This window comes from Serinus canaria, chromosome 27 (genome assembly GCF_022539315.1).
Source record: "Serinus canaria isolate serCan28SL12 chromosome 27, serCan2020, whole genome shotgun sequence".
NCBI lineage: Eukaryota > Metazoa > Chordata > Aves > Passeriformes > Fringillidae > Serinus > Serinus canaria.
Window position 1 is genome coordinate 1434985 of NC_066340.1, and position 15031 is coordinate 1450015.

Genomic DNA, 15031 nt, shown 5'->3' on the forward strand with positions numbered 1-15031 from the left:
TTGGATATCAGGAAAAGGTTTTATACAGAAAGGTGATAAAGTTCTGGAATGTTCTGCCCAAGGAGGTGGTGGAGTCACCATCCCTTTCTTTCCCTCTGCAGACACTACCCCAAGCAATCCTTCACCATGGTGGCAGACACGCCCGAGAACCTGCGCCTAAAGCAGCAGAGTGAGCTCCAGAGCCAGGTGAGCCCCTCAGATTCCCAAACTCCCGTGGGAAGAACCCACCCTGACCTTTCCCTGTTGTGTTTCTGTCTCTGAGGGTTCCGTGGTTTGGATTTCTCTGGATGCCCCTCAAATTCCCAAATTCCCATGGGAAAAACCCACCCTGACCTTTCCCTGTTGTGTTTCTGTCTCTGAGGGTTCCATGGTTTGGATTTTTCTGCATTCCCTCTCCAGAGGGGCCCTTCCAGCCCTGATAATTCCATGATTCTCTGAGTGCCCCTCAAATTCCCAAAATTCCCGTGGGAAGAACCCACCCTGACCTTTCCCTGTTGTGTTTCTGTCTCTGAGGGTTCCATGGTTTGGGATTTTTCTGCATTCCCTCTCCAGAGGGGCCCTTCCAGCCCTGACAATTCCATGATTCTCTGAGTGCCCCTCAAATTCCCAAATTCCCATGGGAAAATCCCACCCTTACCTTTCCCATTGCATTGCTGTCTCTGAGGGTTCCATGGTTTGGGATTTCCCACTCCAGAGGGGCCCTTCCAGCCTTGGAATTGACACTTCCAAGTCAATTGGAATTCCGTGGTTGACAATTCCATGATTCTCTGGCTGATCCCTCCCTCCTAAGTCCTACTGCCTCTTTCATAATTCTGCTTCTCCAGAGTATCCAGTCTCATTTACAAAACCCTCCTTTAAAACTTATTTCCAATTTCATTTCTCTCTCAACAGCATCCACCCTATCCCACAACATTCCCAAGCCAACATTTCTTATCTCCAAGCTTCCATACAGCCACAAACTTTATAAACCATCTGTCAAACCCTACAAATCCATTTCCCACGTGCCCCCTCCGAATGTTTCCTGTACACAAACAGCTGGGAGGGAGCAGGGCTGGCCTGGAGGAGAATTCCAGGTTTTTCTGGGAAGGGCAGAGCCTGTGGGACAGGCTGCTGGCCAGGCTTTGTCCCCTGCAGCTGGCCCTGGCTCAGCCATTCCCTGCTGGGATTGTCCCTGTGGTGATCCCGGATTTCCTTCTGCTCCAGAACTCTGGGAGAAGGGATGGGGGCTTCAGTTTAGTGGGAAAACTGCTGGAATGGGGATGGAGGGGGGGTGAGCCTGCCTGGGGAAGGGGCTGGAGCACCAGGAGAGGCTGAGGGAGATGGGAAAGGAGCTCAGCCTCTGGAAAAGGAGGAGCAGGAGGGTCCTTCCCAATCCCTACAATTCCCTGGAAGGAGCCAGGTGGGGCTCAGGCTTTTCCCCAAATTAGCAGGATGAGAGGAAACAGCCTCACCTTGTTCCAGGGAAGGTTTAGGGTGGAAATCAGGGAAAAACCATTCCATGGAAAGGCTGTCAGGGTCACCATCCCTGGGAGTGTCCCAAATCCAGCCTGGGCACGGGGATTAACGCTCAGCTGGGGCTGGGTTGGACTCTGAGCTCCCAGGGCTTTTCCAGCTGTGACAATTCCACCTTTTCCTGGGCTCTGGCTGTGCTGGAGCATCCCCTGAGCCGTGCTGGGAGCTCAGCCCTGCTCACTGTGCTGGAAAAAATCCCATCCCGAGGCAATCCTGCAGCTGCCCTGGCAGTGCCTGCACCCCATTCCCTCTTTTCCTTGGAAAAGGGGCACTGGGACAGCCCAGGGTGCTGGCAGCAGGCCCTGCTGCCTCTCCTGGCAAGGGATATTTCCCTGCTCTTTTCTGGAATTTTTTCCCCTGCAGTTTCCTAGGATTTTTTTTCCCCCAGCTGTTTCCTGGGATTTTTTTTCCCTGCTCTTTTCTGGGATTTTTTTTCCCTGCTGTTTCCTAGGATTTTTTTCCCCAGCTGTTTTCTGGGATTTTTTTTCCCTGCTGTTTCCTAGGATTTTTTCCCCTGTTTCTGGATTTTTCCCTGCCTTTTCTGAGATTTTTTTTCCCTGCTGTTTTCTGGGATTTTTTTTCCCCTGCTCTTTCCTAGGATTTTTTTTCCCCTGCTGTTTCCTAGGATTTTTTTCCCCTGCTCTTTCCTAGGATTTTTTTCCCCTGCTGTTTCCTAGGATTTTTTCCCCAGCTGTTTCCTGGGATTTTTTTTCCCTGCTGTTTCCTGGGATTTTTTTCCCCTGCTGTTTTCTGGGATTATTTTTTTCCCTGCTGTTTCCTGGGATTTTTTCCCCTGCTGTTTCCTAGGATTTTTTTTTCCCTGCTGTTTCCTAGGATTTTTTTCCCCTGCAGTTTCCTAGGATTTTTTCCCCCTGCTGTTTCCTAGGTTTTTTCCCTTGCTGTTTCCTAGGATTTTTTTCCCTGCTGTTTCCTGGGATTTTTCCCCCTGCTGTTTCCTGGGTTTTTTCCCCAGCTGTTTTCTGGGATTTTTCCCTGCTGTTTCCAGTCTTATTTTGGGATTGGGATCAGAGCCCTGCCTGCTGTGCTCTGAAGGATGCTGTGACCTTCTTCCTTCTCTTCCCATCAGCCTGGGAGTGCCAGGAGCTGGGGAGCAGCTGAATCCTTGGGAATTCTCCAGGAGGAGGGGGAGGAGGATGGGGGAGCCTCACCTGCAGGACCAGGGCCACCGTGGGGTCCCCAAAGCTCAGCTTTTTGTCCCCAAAGCTCAGCTTTTTGTCCCCAAAGCTCAGCTTTTCTCCCAGCCCTGGCTCAGGCTCAGAGCTGAGCCCAGCCTGGGGCTGGATTTGTGTCCAGGCAGCGATGACAGGGACAGGGGGGTGACAGGGACAAGGGGACACCGTGGCTTTTCCATGGCAACCACGGAGCTGCTGCTGCTGCTCTGGAGTCTCCAGGCTTTTCCTGGGTTGTTGTTGATGGAAGCAGAGCCAGGGGAGGGGGTTGAGCTCTGCCTGGGCTCTCCTGAGCCTGGGGGGACTCGCAGCCCCTCGGGAGCTGGGTGGGACACAGCCCTGAAGGGACAGGGGGCTCTTGTTCCATGGCTCAGCTCCTGTCCCCTGTCCCCAGCCCCTGGGGCCCACCAGGCTTGGGGACACTGGGGTGACAGGGGTGGGGTGACAGGGATGGGACACTGGGCACCTGCAAGGGTGGGGTGACAGGGACAGGGTCCTGGACACCCCCAGGGATGGGTGACAGGGATGGGGTGACAGGGATGGGGTGACAGGGACAGGGTCCTGGACACCCCCAGGGATGGGTGACAGGGATGGGGTGACAGGGACAGGGTAACAGGACAGGGTCCTGGACACCCCCAGGGATGGGTGACAGGGACAGGGTCCTGGACACCCCCAGGGATGGGTGACAGGGATGGGTGACAGGAACAGGGTCCTGGACACCCACAGGGATGGGTGACAGGGATGGGTGAGTCCTGGACACCCACAGGGATGGGTGACAGGGATGGGGTCCTGGACACCCACAGGTGGTGACAGGGATGGGTGAGTCCGGACCCCAGGATGGGTGACAGGGACAGGGTCCTGGACACCCACAGAGATGGGTGACAGGGATGGGGTGACAGGGACAGGGTCCTGGACACCCACAGGGATGGGTGACAGGGATGGGTGAGTCCTGGACACCCCCAGGGATGGGTGACAGGGATGGGTGACAGGGACAGGGTCCTGGACACCCCCAGGGATGGGTGACAGCGATGGGACCCTGGGCACCTGCAAGGTTGAGGTGACAAGGACAAGGAGCTGCAAGGACCGGGATGGGTGACGGGATGGTAGTGACCAGGGACCCCAGGGGTGTGACAGGGACAGGGTGCCTGGACAACCCCAGGATGGGTGACAGGGATGGGTGACAGTGGACAGGGTCCTGGACACCCCCAGGGATGGGGTGACAGGGGTGGGGTGACAGGGACAGGGTCCTGGACACCCCAGGGATGAGGTGACAGGGAGGGTGACGTCTGGACCACCACAGGGATGGGTGACAGGGATGGGTCCTGGACACCCCAGGGATGGGTGACAGGGATGGTGACAGGGACAGGGTCCTGGACACCCCCAGGGATGGGTGACAGGGATGGGTGACAGGGACAGGGTCCTGGACACCCCCAGGGATGGGTGACAGGGATGGGTGACAGGGACAGGGTCCTGGACACCCCCAGGGATGGGTGACAGCGATGGGACCCTGGGCACCTGCAAGGTTGAGGTGACAAAGATAAGGAGCTGCAAGGATGGGTGACAGGGACAGGGTGTCAGGAATGGGACACTGGGCACCTGCAGGGGTAGGGTGCCAGGGACAGGGTGGGTGGCAGGGCCAGGCCACAGCAGCTCCATGTCACTCCTCTGTCCCCTCTATTTGTGTCCCCGAGGAGGCGCCTCCTGTTCCGCTCACGGGAAGCTGCTGGATAATGATGTCCTGTCAGGCCAAAAGTGTCCCCAAAGTGCCACCCTGGTGCCCACAGACTGCTTTGCCCAGCCCACGTGTGGCAGGGAAATTGCAGGTTCCCATCCTGGGGCTCCTTTTCTGAGCCTTTCCTGGGGGGAATTCGGGCACAGCCCTTCCTGCCCATGTGGGGGTGGCAGTGCCACTCCTGTCCTGCTGTGCCAGCCCCTCTGGGAGCAGTGTCACCTCGGTGCTGGTGACAAAAAGGGGAGGGTTTGACGTGTGAAGGGTTTTTTTTGCTCCCTTTGGTAACTCATGGATGCACTCGGACTCACGGCATGGAGGGAGCAGCTCCCCCCCAGGAAAATTAATTGTGGGGTTAATTAATTTGTTAAATTATTCTCATCATCATCATCATCATGGGGGTGCTGCCACGTGGTTTTTAAGGGCTGAATTCCTCTGTCCTGAACATCAGCAGGGAAAACCAAGGGAGATGGGGCAGGGTGGGATTTAGGAGGGTGAAAATAGAGAATTGATCAGAGGATCTGCCCTCCCCTGGGACTGGCTCCTTGCCCAGTGGTTCCTTGTCTTTCCAGCCTGGAATTCTGCCAGCTCAGCAGCTCTGTGGGTGCCCTGTCCCCTGTCCTGGGCAGAGTGTGGGACAAGAGGGAAGCGTCCTTCATGGGAAGCACCAAGGATGGGGGGCAAACCACAGCCCTGCTGGGCAAACTGGGCAAACTGGGGCTGGTGGCTCCAGAGCAGCTCCAGAGGGCTCCCTGAGCCTGTCCCAGTGTCACCTGCTGGGCAAACTGGAGCTGGTGGCTCCAAGGGCTCCCCCAGCCCCTCCTGAGCCCGTCCCAGTGTCACCTACTGGGCAAACTGGGGCTGGTGGCTCCAGAGCAGCTCCAAGGGCTCCCCCAGCCCCTCCTGAGCCTGTCCCAGTGTCACCAGCTCTGTGTCACCCTGCCAGGGGTGGCTGGAGGTCCCTGAGCAGCTGCTGTGGGCTGGGTGCCCCACAGGGAGCTGAGATCAAACCCGAGTGAGCCCAAAGAGAGAGGGGAGACCCTTCCTGCCCCCAGAGGAACGGGACCTGTGGGCTCAAGGGAAGGGCTGGGGCTCCTGGAAACCCCTGCTTGCCATCCCTGGGCAGGCTCTGGGGTGGGCAGGGATGTGCAGGGATGCAGGATGCACTGGGATGCTTGAGGACACTCCAGAATGTTCAGGGATGCATTAGAAGGCACAGGGATGGACAGGGATGTGCAGAGATTCACTGGGGATGCACAGGAATGTTCAGGGATCCTCAGGGATGCCCTGGGAGGCTCAGGGATGCTCAGGGATGTTCAGGGATGCACTGGGAGGCTCAGGGATGCTCAGGGATGCCCTGGGAGGCTCAGGGATCCTCAGGGATGCCCTGGGAGGCTCAGGGATGCTCAGGGATGTTCAGGGATGCCCTGGGAGGCTCAGGGGGTGCCCCTTGGCACAGCAGGAGCCCTGGCAGGAGCTGCCCCCCCTGGGAAGCCCTGGATCTCAGTCCTGCTATGGCCTGTCCCTGCTCTGTCCCTGCCCTGCTCACAGCCCTGTCCCCTGCTCTGTCCCTTCCCTGTCCGTGCCCTGTCCCTGCTCACAGCCCTTCTCCTGCCCTGTTCCCTGCTCTGTCCTGCCCTGTCCCTGCTCTGTCCCCTGTCCCTGCCCTGTCCCCTGCTCACAGCCCTGTCCCTGCTCTGTCCCTGCTCTGTCCCTGCCCCAGCCCTGTCCCAGCCCTGTCCCAGCCCTGTCCCCTGCTCACAGCCCTGTCCCTGTCCCTGCTCACAGCCCTGTCCCTGTCCCTGCCCTGTCCCTGCCCTGTCCCTGCTCACAGCCCTGTTCCCTGCTCCCTGCTCTGTCCCTGCTCTGTCCCTGCCCTGTCCCTGTCCCAGCCCTGTCCCTGTCCCTGCTCACAGCCCTGTTCCCTGCCCTGTCCCAGCCCTGTCCCAGCCCTGTCCCCTGCTCACAGCCCTGTCCTGTCCCCTGCTCACAGCCCTGTTCCCTGCTCTGTCCCTGCTCTGTCCCTGCTCTGTCCCTGCCCTGTCCCTGTCCCTGCTCACAGCCCTGTCCCTGCTCTGTCCCCTGCTCTGTCCCTGTCCCCTGCTCTGTCCCCAGCCCTGTCCCAGCCCTGTCCCAGCCCTGTCCCAGCCCTGTCCCTGTCCCCTGCCCTGTCCCTGTCCCAGCCCTGTCCCTGTCCCAGCCCTGTCCCTGCTCACAGCCCTGTCCCTGCCCCCCAGATCCGCTACAAGGAGGAGTTTGAGAAGAACAAGGGCAAGGGCTTCAGCGTGGTGGCCGACACCCCGGAGCTGCAGAGGATCAAGAAGACTCAGGATCAGATCAGCAACGTGAGTGGCCTGTCCTGCCTGCTGTGACACGGCTGTGACACGGCTGTGACACGGCTGTGACACGGCTGTGACACCGCTGTCACCTCCAGGGGGAGCGGGGAGGGGACAGCTCCTGACAAACAGCCCCGGGGTCACAGGTCCCTGCAGTCCTGGCACAAATCCTCCTCTCTGAGGAGGCAGGGGAGGCTGACTCGGTGCTCAGAACCTGATTTTATCCTGGGATACAAATGCTTACAGTAATTAGGCATTAACAGTGATTTTGGGGAGATTTAACAGTGATTTTGGGGAGATTTTACTGTAATTTTGGGGAGATTTAACAGTGATTTTGGGGAGATTTAACAGTGATTTTGGGGAGATTTTACTGTAATTTTGGGGAGATTTAACAGTGATTTTGGGGAGATTTAACAGTGATTTTGGGGAAATTTTACAGTAATTTTGGGGAAATTTTACAGTGATTTTAGGGAGACTATTAATTATTTAATAGTAATTTTAGGGAGACTATTAATTATTTAATAGTAATTTTGGGGAGACTATTAATTATTTAATAGTAATTTTAGGGAGACTATTCATTACTTAATAGTCATTTTAAGGAGACTACTAATTATTTAATAGTCATTTTAGGGACACTACTAATTCTTTAATAACAATTTTAGGGAGACCATTCATGGCTTAATATTCATTTTAGGGAGACCAGTAATGTTTGCCACAGTGATTAGGTTAAACCCACTCACACAAACTCTTGCATGTAACAGCATCCCTTGCCTGCAGAGCCTAACGAGGTTTCCTGGCCAAGCTGTCTGGTTTAATCTTCTTGCAATCCAGGTCTGATTTGCAGAGTTCCCTTTGCTTTTGCCAGGGGTGTGGAAATGATCAGATCTCTTCATCAGATCTCTTCTAGGGATGTGCAGGGATGCACTGGGATGTGCAGGGAGGCTCAGGGATAGACAGGGATGTTCAGGGATACTCTGGGGTTCAGGGTCTCAGATCAGGGATGTTCAGGATGTCCAGGTGCTCAGGGTTGAGCAGGGATGGAAAGGAGGTTCAGGATAGACAGGGATGTTCAGGAGTGCTCTGGGAGGCTCAGGGATGTTCAGGGATACTCTGGGGTGCTCAGGGATAGACAGGGATGTTCAGGGATGAGCAGAGATGGAAAGGGAGGTTCAGGGATTGACAGGGATGTTCAGGAGTGCTCTGGGGTGCTCAGAGATGTTCAGGAATGCTCTGGGAGGCTCAGGGATGGACAGGAATGCTCAGGGATGCTCAGGGATGAACAGAGATGGAAAGGGAAGCTCAGGGATTGACAGGGATGTTCAGGGATACTCTGGGGTGCTCAGGGATGGACAGGAATGCTCAGGGATGGACAAGGATGCTCAGGGATGAACAGAGATGGAAAGGGAAGCTCAGGGATTGACAGGGATGTTCAGGAATGCTCTGGGGTGCTCAGGGATGGACAGGAATGCTCAGGCTTGTGCAGAGATGGACAGAGAGGCTCAGGAATGCTCAGGGATAGACAGGGATGTTCAGGAGTGCTCTGGGGTGCTCAGGAATGCTCTGGGAGGCTCAGGGATGTTCAGGGATGGACAAGGATGCTCAGGGATGGGCAGGGATAGACAGGGATGTTCAGGAATGCTCTGGGTTGCTCAGAGATGTTCAGGGGTGCTCTGGGAGGCTCAGGGATGGACAGGGAGGTTCAGGGATGGACAAGGATGCTCAGGGATGAACAGAGATGGAAAGGGAAGCTCAGGGATTGACAGGGATGTTCAGGAATGCTCTGGGGTGCTCAGGGATGGACAGGGAGACTCTGGGATGGACAGGGAGGCTCAGGAATGCTCAGGGATAGACAGGAATGTTCAGGGATGGACAAGGATGCTCAGGGATGTGCAGAGATGGACAGAGATGTTCAGGGATGGGCAGGGAGGCTCAGGAATGTTCAGGGATGTGCAGAGATGGACAGAGATGTTCAGGAATACTCAGGGATGGGCAGGGAGGCTCAGGAATGTTCAGGAATGTTCAGGGATGGACAGGGAGGCTCAGGAATGCTCAGGGAGATGGTGCCAGGGGAAGGGAAGGGGTTTGCAATGCAGGGAGATGGTGCCATGGCAGGAGCTCCCCCACAAACCCGGGGGGGGTTTATTCCCTGTTTTTCTGCTCCCTGGGGCAGCTCTGAGCTGGCAGCTTCACTGGGGCTGGGTTTGGGGACATGAAATGACAGCAGAGAGCTGCCATGAGCCCAGCCCTGGTGGCCCTGCCCAGCCCCTCACCCTCTGCCAGCATTTCCAGCAGCTTCCCGTGCCTGGCTGCCAGCCTGGGTGGCCGTGACCCACTTAGGGAGACACAGCCACAGCCCTGTCCCTGCTGGGCCAGGGGAGGGGGGGCAGCCTGGCCCTGCCCCAGAACGGCCTTGGGGTGGGAAAAACCCCTGGGAATGGGGCTGGGCATGGCCTGAGCCCATCCTGGGGCTGATCCTGAGCCTGGGGCTGATCCTGAAGCCTGGGGCTGATCCTGAACCTGGGGCTGATCCTGAGCCTGGGGCTGATCCTGAACCTGTCCTGGGGCTGATCCTGAACCTGTCCTGAAGCTGTTTTGGGGCTGTTCCTGAACCTCAACCTGTCCTGGGGCTGCTCCTGCTCCTGGGGCTGATCCTGAGCCCGTCCTGGGGCTGTCCCTGCTCCTGAGGCTGTTCTTGGGGCTGTTCTTGTTCCTGAGTCTGTCCCTGATCCTGAGTCTGTCCTGGGGCTGTTTTGGGGCTGATCCTGATCCTGGAGCTGATCCTGAACCTGTCCTGGGGTTCTTCCTGAGGCTGTCTCTGCTCCTGTTTCTGCTCCTGGGGCTGTTCTGGGGCTGATCCTGATCCTGAACCTGTCCTGGGGCTGTTCCTGGGGGCTGCTCCTGAAGCTGTCACTGCTCCTGTTCTTGTTCCTGAATCTGTTCCTGCTCCTGGAGCTGTTTTGGGGCTGTTCCTGCTCCTGGGGCTGATCCTGATGTTCCCAAGGCCCTTCCCGGGGCTGTCCCTTATCCCAGAGCTGTCCCTGTCCCTGTCCCTGGGCTGTCCCAGCCTCCCAGGGCTCCCCAGGTGCTGCCCCGGGGCTCTCTCTGCTCCCAGTGCCCTCCAGTCCTTCCCTGTTTAACCAGGGCACCTTCCCAGGCTCCCCGGGGGGAATGCACTCATTAACAGCCAGGAGTTAATTGGTGATTTGTACCCTCATTAATCCCCCGTGGTTGGATTAACCCTTTCCTCCTTCCTGGGGGTTGCACACCAGGATTCCTAAAGGGGATTTTGGTCTGGGAGGTGCATCTGGGGCTCGATCTCATCCCAAACCAATTCCTCACCCCATCCCCAGGGCACGGGAAGCTCCTCCTGTCCCGTGTGTGCCTGGAGCTGCTCTGAGCAGGGACTGGGGAAGGAGCCCCCGGGATTTGCAGGGGTGGCAGAAAGAGCCGAGCTGGGATGAGGGGAAGGATCCAGAATGCCTCAGGCTGGAAAAGCATCGAGTCCAGCATTAACCCAGCACTGCCTCACCAGCAGCCCATGGGCTTTTAACCCTTCCGGGGCCGGTGGCTCCCTTTTCTGAAGGAATTCTCCCTAATTTCCAATCCAAACCTGCCCCGAGGCCGTTTCCTTGTCCCGGCCCCTTTTCCCTGGGAGGAGCTGCTGCAGCAGGGCCGAGCTCTGAGCTGTGCCCCCTCCCTGCAGATCAAGTACCACGAGGAGTTCGAGCGGAGCCGGATGGGGCCCAGCCCCAGCGAGGGCTCGGAGCCGGAGCGCCGGAATTCCCCGGAGAGCGGCGGCTACCGGAGAGCAGAGCAGCAGCAGCAGCAGCAGCACGGCCAGCCCGCAGCCACAGGTGGGTGGGCACGGCCCTGGGCTCCTCTGCACCCCCCACACCCCAAAATCCCAGGGCAGGATCCACCCACATCCCAGTTCATGGAGCCACTCACATCCCAGTTCATGGATCCACCCACATCCCAGTTCATGGATCCACTCACATCCCAGTTCATGGAGCCACTCACATCCCAGGGCAGGATCCATCCTTCCCTCCACATCCCAGTTCATGGATCCACCCACATCCCAGTTCATGGATCCACCCACATCCCAGTTCATGGATCCACTCACATCCCAGAGCAGGATCCGTCCTTCCCTCCACATCCCAGGGCAGGATCCACCCAAATCCCAGTTCATGGAGCCACTCACATCCCAGGGCAGGATCCATCCTTCCCTCCACATCCCAGGGCAGGATCCACCCAAATCCCAGTTCATGGAGCCACTCACATCTCAATTCATGGATCCACCCAAATCCCAGGGCAAGATCCACTCACATCCCAGTGCCTGCATCCAAATCCCAGTTCATGGATCCACCCAAATCCCAGGGCAGGATCCAGCTAAATCCCAGTTCATGATCCACCCACATCCTAGTTCCTGGATCCATCCTTCCCTTCACATCCCAGTTCATCGTTCCACCCACACCCCAGTTCAGGATCCCCAGTTCCCTCCCCATCCCAGTTCAGGATCCCCTGTCTCTCCCCATCCCAGTTCTCTCCCCAGTTCCCCCCCCATCCCAGTCCCTCCCCATCCCAGTTCCCCCCGCAGTTCCCTCCCCATCCCAGTTCCCTCCCCAGTTCCCTCCCCTCTCTCCCCAGTCCCTCCCCATCCCAGTTCTCTCCCCAGTCCCTCCCCATCCCAGTTCCCTCCCCAGTCCCTCCCCATCCCAGTTCACTCCCTGTCCCTCCCCAGTTTACCAGCAGCAGCAGCCGCCTCCATCCCAGTCCTACGGCTACAAGGAGCCGGCTGCGGCCTCCTCACAGCGCAACGCCCCGGCCGGAGGGGGGGTGAGTTCAGCCCAGCCCCCCGTTCCCACCCTGGGGGTCCCTCAGCCCCCCGTTCCCACCCTGGGGGTCCCTCAGCCCCCAATTCCCACCCTGGGGGTCCCTCAGCCCCCTGTTCTCACCTGGGGGTCCCTCAGCCCCCCATTCCCACCCTGGGGGTCCCTCAGCCCCCCATTCCCACCCTGGGGGTCCCTCAGCCCCCCATTCCCACCCTGGGGGTCCCTCAGCCCCCCGTTCCCACCTGGGGGTCCCTGTGATCCCTCAGCCCCAGGAGAAGCCGTTTTGGGGGGGTTGGATGCTCAGTTTGGGCACTGAGATCCAGCCCAGATCCAGCTCCCAGCCTGTCCCCAGGGAAGGGCTGTGACCCCTCTGTCCCCAGGGAGGGGCTGTGCCAGTCACCCTCTTGTCCCCTGGGGCTGTGACAATGACCCCTGTGTCCCCTAGGGCTGTGACAATGACACTCCCATGTCCCCTGAGGCTGTGACAATAACCCACCCCAATGTCCCCTGGGGCTGTGACAATGACCCACCCTCCACGACCCCTGGGGCTGTGAAAATGTCACCTGGGGCAGTGACAGAGTCCCCGTGTCCCCTGGGGCCGTGACAGTGTCCCCGTGTCCCCTGGGGCTGTGACAGTGTCCCTGTGTCCCCTGCGGCTGTTCCGTGTCCCCTGGGGCTGTGACAGTGTCCCCGTGTCCCCTGGGGCTGTGACAATGACCATCCCCATGTCCCCTGGGGCGGTTCCATGTCCCGATGTCCCCTGGGGCTGTGACAATGATGTCCCCTGGGGCTGTTCCATGTCCCCTAGGGCTGTGACAATGATGTCCCCTGGGGCTGTGACAATGCTGTCCCCTGGGGCTGTGACAATGTCCCGGTGTCCCCACAGAAGCGTTTCCGTGCCGTCTATGACTACAACGCGGCGGACGAGGACGAGGTGTCCTTCCAGGACGGGGACACCATCATCAACGTGCAGCAGATCGATGACGGCTGGATGTACGGCACGGTGGAGCGCACGGGGGACACGGGCATGCTCCCGGCCAACTACGTGGAGGCCATCTGAGCCCGGCCACACGCCCTGCCCCGTGTCCCCTCCCCTTCGTGCGGCTCTTGTCCCCTCCCCGCCCGCCCCGCCCTCCGAGCCGTGTCCCCGTGTCCCCTCCGGGGCCGTGCGGGGTGGGGATCAAAGCCCCAGGGCATTCCTGCCCCTGTCCCCTCTGTCCCTCCTGTCCCTCCTGTCCTGCCCTCCCGGTCATGGGAAGCCTCTGGAGCCACCGGGGTGCCAGGAAAGGGAGGAGAGGCCACGTCAGGACCAAATTCCCGCTGTGGGGGTGGGGGAGGCGAGGGGGGCTCAGCCCAGGGTGCCCTGGGCTCGGGGTGGGCTGGCAGCTCCCCCTGCTCGGCCCAGCTCGGGCTCCTCCTGCTCCTGGCTGCCCTCGATCCCCTCTCCCTTCAGTGCCAGAGCAGGAAAGGTTCCAGCTCCAATCTCCAACCAAACCTCTCTGCTCGGGCTGGAGCAGGAGCAGCCCTGGGGCTTGTCCTGGCTGAGGGCTGGGCTGGGATGAGCCCCCCCAGACTGGGATGAACCCACTGGAGCAGGGATCAGCCCCCCTGAACTGGGATGAGCCCCCCCAGACTGGGATGAACCCACTGGAGCAGGGATCATCCCCCCTGATTGGGATCAGCCCCCTGAACTGGGATGAGCCCCCCAGACTGGATTCAGCCCCCTGGCTCAGGGATGAGCCCCCCCAGACTGGGATCAGCCCCCCTGAACTGGGATCAGTCCCCCCAAACTGGGATCAGCCCCCCAGACTGGGATTGAGCCCCCCCCCGGCTGGGATCAGCCCCCCTGAACTGGGATCAGCCCCCCAGACTGGGATCAGCCCCCCAGACTGGGATCAGCCCCCTGCAGCTCCAGCTCACTCTGGGGGTCCCCTGGAGGAGCCTTTCCCCCCCCCCCCCCCCAGCATTTTCCTGCTTTTCTCCTCCTCCTGCTGCTGCTGAGTGCTGCCACCCCTCTGGGCCCATCCCGGGTCACTGTCCCCTGGGTGATGTGACACCCTGAGCCACCCTGCCCCTCTCATTCGCAGCGCTGGTGGCAGCTTTTTGGGACCACTTGGGGTCGTGTCACGGACCAAAACGTCAAAGCACGTCCCTGTCCCCTCCTCCTGGGGAGGGAGGAGCAGGGTCGGGTTAAACTGGAACTGGGCAGGGAGGGAGGAGCAGGAACCTCTGCAGGGTCCTGGGAGCAGGACAGGGGACAGCCCCAGGGCCAGCAGGGGTGTCCCTGGGGAGGTGACAGCAGGGGTGTCCCTGTGCCAGGACCTGGGGCCAGCAGGGGTGTCCCTGGGGAGGTGACAGCAGGGGGGTCCCCCTGCCGGGAGCTCTGTGGGACCAGGAGGCTCCCAGAGGGAAACTCCACCTTTGTTATTCCCACATGAAAATCGGGAATTAGGGACCAAAGCAGCCGAGTGTGACATTCCTTGGTCCTGCTGGGGACAGGTCCCTCCCTCCCTGGGGTCTGGGGTTGGGGACAGCGGGGTTGGGGGGCAGAGTCCTGCTGGGAGAAGGGAATTGTGGCTGCAGTGGGGTTGGGGACAGGGATTGGGGGTGACAGCGGGGCAGGAGCAGCCAGGATGGGCTGCCCGGGGTGGGGATCCCAGCTGGTGCTAAAACAGGGAGCACAAGGGCAGGGGGAGCCTCCTCTCCCTGCTGAATCCTCTTCTTAATCACGTTCTTGTCTGGGAATGGGGTGGGGGGAGCCTCAATGTGAATAAATCCTTTTTTAATGGACCAAATAACACATGAAATTCCCTTTTGGGATACAGATCTTTTTTTAATCCTCCCTCAAAACCATTGTCCCTAAATTCTCCCCTCCCATGCCCCTTTCACCCCCCCACCATGGGAAACAAACCTCTTACTGCTTGATTTCTGCCTTTTCTCTCAACTTTATGCACTTTTTTGCCTTTTTTTCATAGCTGAAAAGCACCTAAACCTGTATTTAAAATAAATAAATAAATAAATGAGTTAAAAAAAGAGAAATTACAAGGAGGAAGAACAATTAAAAAGCTGAATAATTGCTTCTTATCACGTGTAAAATAGACCTCGTCCATCCCAGCTTCCCTGGTTGTGTCTCAGTGCTGAGCTTAGAACGTGTTTTCCTCGGGATCCGTCGCTTAATTGGGGTTTTGTCCTTGTGTCCTTCCTGGGTTGAGCACCCACCAGTTAAAAAAAATAATAATTTTACAAAATTATTTGGCTTTTTTATCCAAAAAAGAAAACCCACGGAATGGAACGACCCGACCGATTCTCTTGCCGGTTCACTCGGATTGAAAATAAAAGTTTCATTTTTACCTGCTGATTGTGCTGCCTTTGATTGTGGCCGCTTTTCCTGCGTGCTTGGGACAAGGGGAGGCTTCCAGGGCTGGGGTTTTC

General features: G+C 58.4%; 1 protein-coding gene across 3 annotated transcripts in view; it reads left to right on the forward strand.

The window, feature by feature from the left end:
• Positions 1–14954, forward strand: part of LASP1 (LIM and SH3 protein 1) — a 28985-nt gene extending 14031 nt beyond the window's left edge. Inside the window, exons 3-8 of one of the 3 annotated variants that reach the window (XR_007780245.1) lie at positions 102–186; positions 6669–6776; positions 10471–10621; positions 11509–11603; positions 12486–13891; positions 13951–14954. Coding sequence is in view for 2 of the 3 variants with exons in the window: in XM_050985831.1 (XP_050841788.1) it covers positions 102–186; positions 6669–6776; positions 10471–10621; positions 11509–11603; positions 12486–12659 (613 nt within the window). In the remaining variant the exon portion in view is untranslated. Of the gene's footprint in view, positions 1–101; positions 187–6668; positions 6777–10470; positions 10622–11508; positions 11604–12485 lie in introns of all 3 variants that reach the window. The other 2 variants (XM_050985831.1, XM_050985832.1) reach the window with 2 other exon arrangements.
• Positions 14955–15031: the final 77 nt, after the last annotated feature.